The sequence below is a fragment of the Nothoprocta perdicaria genome, unplaced genomic scaffold, assembly GCF_003342845.1.
Source record: "Nothoprocta perdicaria isolate Ctin4 unplaced genomic scaffold, notPer1 scaffold_638, whole genome shotgun sequence".
Classification (NCBI taxonomy): Eukaryota; Metazoa; Chordata; class Aves; order Tinamiformes; family Tinamidae; genus Nothoprocta; species Nothoprocta perdicaria.
In genome coordinates, this window is record NW_020455908.1 from 1 (window position 1) to 2,120 (window position 2,120).

The window sequence follows — 2,120 nt, forward strand, 5'->3', positions numbered from 1 at the left end:
GCGGTACCGGCAGCGGCTCGGGCTCCGCGGGGGGATGCGGCGGCGGCGACATGACGGTGCCGCTGCTGAAGATCGGCGCGGTGCTCAGCACCATGGCCATGGTCACCAACTGGATGTCCCAGACGCTGCCCTCGCTCGTGGGGCTCAACGGCACCGCCGTGTCGCGGGCCGGCACCTCCGAGAAGATCGTGAGTCGCCCAGAACCGGGGCCGGGATTGGGGGGGGGGCGTGGGGAGGTACCGGGCTGCGCCGCTCGGTTCCGGCCCCGGGCGCGGGGCTGCGGCACCGGCGGAGGCTCCGGCCGGGCGGCTCCGGGCTGCGGCACCGGCATCTCCCCCTTTCCCGCCTCCCACCCCGGCGGGGCTCCCCCCTGGGGACCGGGGCTCCCCCCTGGGGACCGGGGCTCCCTTTCCCGCCACCCTCCCGGCCAGGAGCAGCGGGACCCCCCCCTTTCCCATCCATCTCCCTGGGGGCGCGCCGGGATCCCCGCTTGTCACCCGCCCCCCGGCACGGAGCATCCGGACCCGCCCTCCTCCTCCAAGGTGGGCTTGGGACCACCCCCCAAGGGAATGGATGCACTGAGGATCCCCCCCCACCCCAGTGGGGCTGGGAACATCCCCTCCCTTCGAAGGACAGAGCGGGACCTCCCCGGTGGCGCCGGGATCCCCCGGTGGGACKCGGGGACCCCTGTCACTAAGCGGGGTCACCGAGACCCCCCCAGACTCGGGGTCCTCCCTGCTCCTCTGCCCCCCTGCCAAGGCCGGATGCATCAACATCCCCCGGGGGGGGCTAAGGGACAACCCCCCCGCATGCAAGCTGAACTGGGGACCCCCCACCCCGTCAGGAGACTCTCCCCAGTCAGGGGGTACTGGGACCCGCCCAGTAGGGCTGGGAACCCCCATCAAGCAGCACCAGGATCCCCCCCAGGGGGACCCCCCTGTCAAGCAGCACCGGGACCCCCGGCAGGGCTGAGACCTGGCCCTGGCTGGGCCAGACACCCCAATCTGGATGGTGCCTTTGGGGGGGCACCCGGATGGTGGGGGGGCTCCCCCAGTGCAGCCCAGGCTCGTGCAGCACCAGGTGCTGGGCTCTGCATGGAGCAGCGGGCAGCGGGGAAGGGGCACCCATGGGTCCGGGGTGCCAGCTCAGGGCCACACGGTGCAGTTCGATGCAGCTCCGTGCAGCTCGGTGTTGTGCAGTGCAGCTCCGTGCAGCTCGGTGCAGCCTGGTGCAGCTCCGTACAGCTCCATCCATCTCTGTGCAGCTCCGTGCAGCTCGTTGTTGCACAGTGCAGCTCCGTGCAGCCCCATGCAGCTCCGTGCTGCTCCGTACAGCTCCATGCTGCTCCGTGCATCTCTGAGCAGCTCGTTGTTGCACAGTGCAGCTCCGTGCAGCTCCGTGCTGCTCCGTACAGCTCCGTGCAGCTCCGAGCAGCTCCTTGTTGCACAGTGCAGCTCCATGCAGCTCCATGCTGCTCTGTGCAGCTCCATGCTGCTCCATGCATCTCCGAGCAGCTCGTTGTTGCACAGTGCAGCTCCGTGCAGCTCTGTGCTGCTCCGTACAGCTCCATGCTGCTCCGTGCAGCTCCGAGCAGCTCCTTGTTGCACAGTGCAGCTCCATGCAGCTCCGTGCTGCTCCGTACAGCTCCATGCTGCTCCGGGTAGCTCCGAGCAGCTCGTTGTTGCACAGTGCAGCTCCGTGGAACTCCGTGCTGCTCTGTGCAGCTCCATGCTGCTCCGTGCAGCTCCGAGCAGCTCCTTGTTGCACAGTGCAGCTCCGTGCAGCTCTGTGCTGCTCCGTACAGCTCCATGCTGCTCCATGCATCTCCGAGCAGCTCGTTGTTGCACAGTGCAGCTCCGTGCAGCTCCGTGCTGCTCTGTGCAGCTCCATGCTGCTCCGTGCAGCTCCGAGCAGCTCCTTGTTGCACAGTGCAGCTCCATGCAGCTCTGTGCTGCTCCGTACAGCTCCATGCTGCTCCATGCATCTCCGAGCAGCTCGTTGTTGCACAGTGCAGCTCCGTGCTGCTCCATGCAGCTCCATGCTGCTCCGGGCAGCTCCAAGCAGCTCGTTGTTGCACAGTGCAGCTCCGTGGAACTCCGTGCAGCTCCGTGCAGCTCCGT

General features: G+C 68.3%; 1 protein-coding gene across 1 annotated transcript in view; it reads left to right on the forward strand.

Annotated features, from left to right (window-relative positions):
- The first annotated feature begins 11 nt into the window (after positions 1 to 11).
- The window catches only part of OLFM2 (olfactomedin 2), a 10,685-nt gene continuing 8,576 nt past the window's right edge, over positions 12 to 2,120 (forward strand). The window contains exon 1 of the mRNA XM_026049991.1: positions 12 to 188. Within this exon, the coding sequence (XP_025905776.1) occupies positions 51 to 188 (138 nt within the window). The 5' untranslated portion in view covers positions 12 to 50. The remainder of the gene's footprint in view (positions 189 to 2,120) is intronic.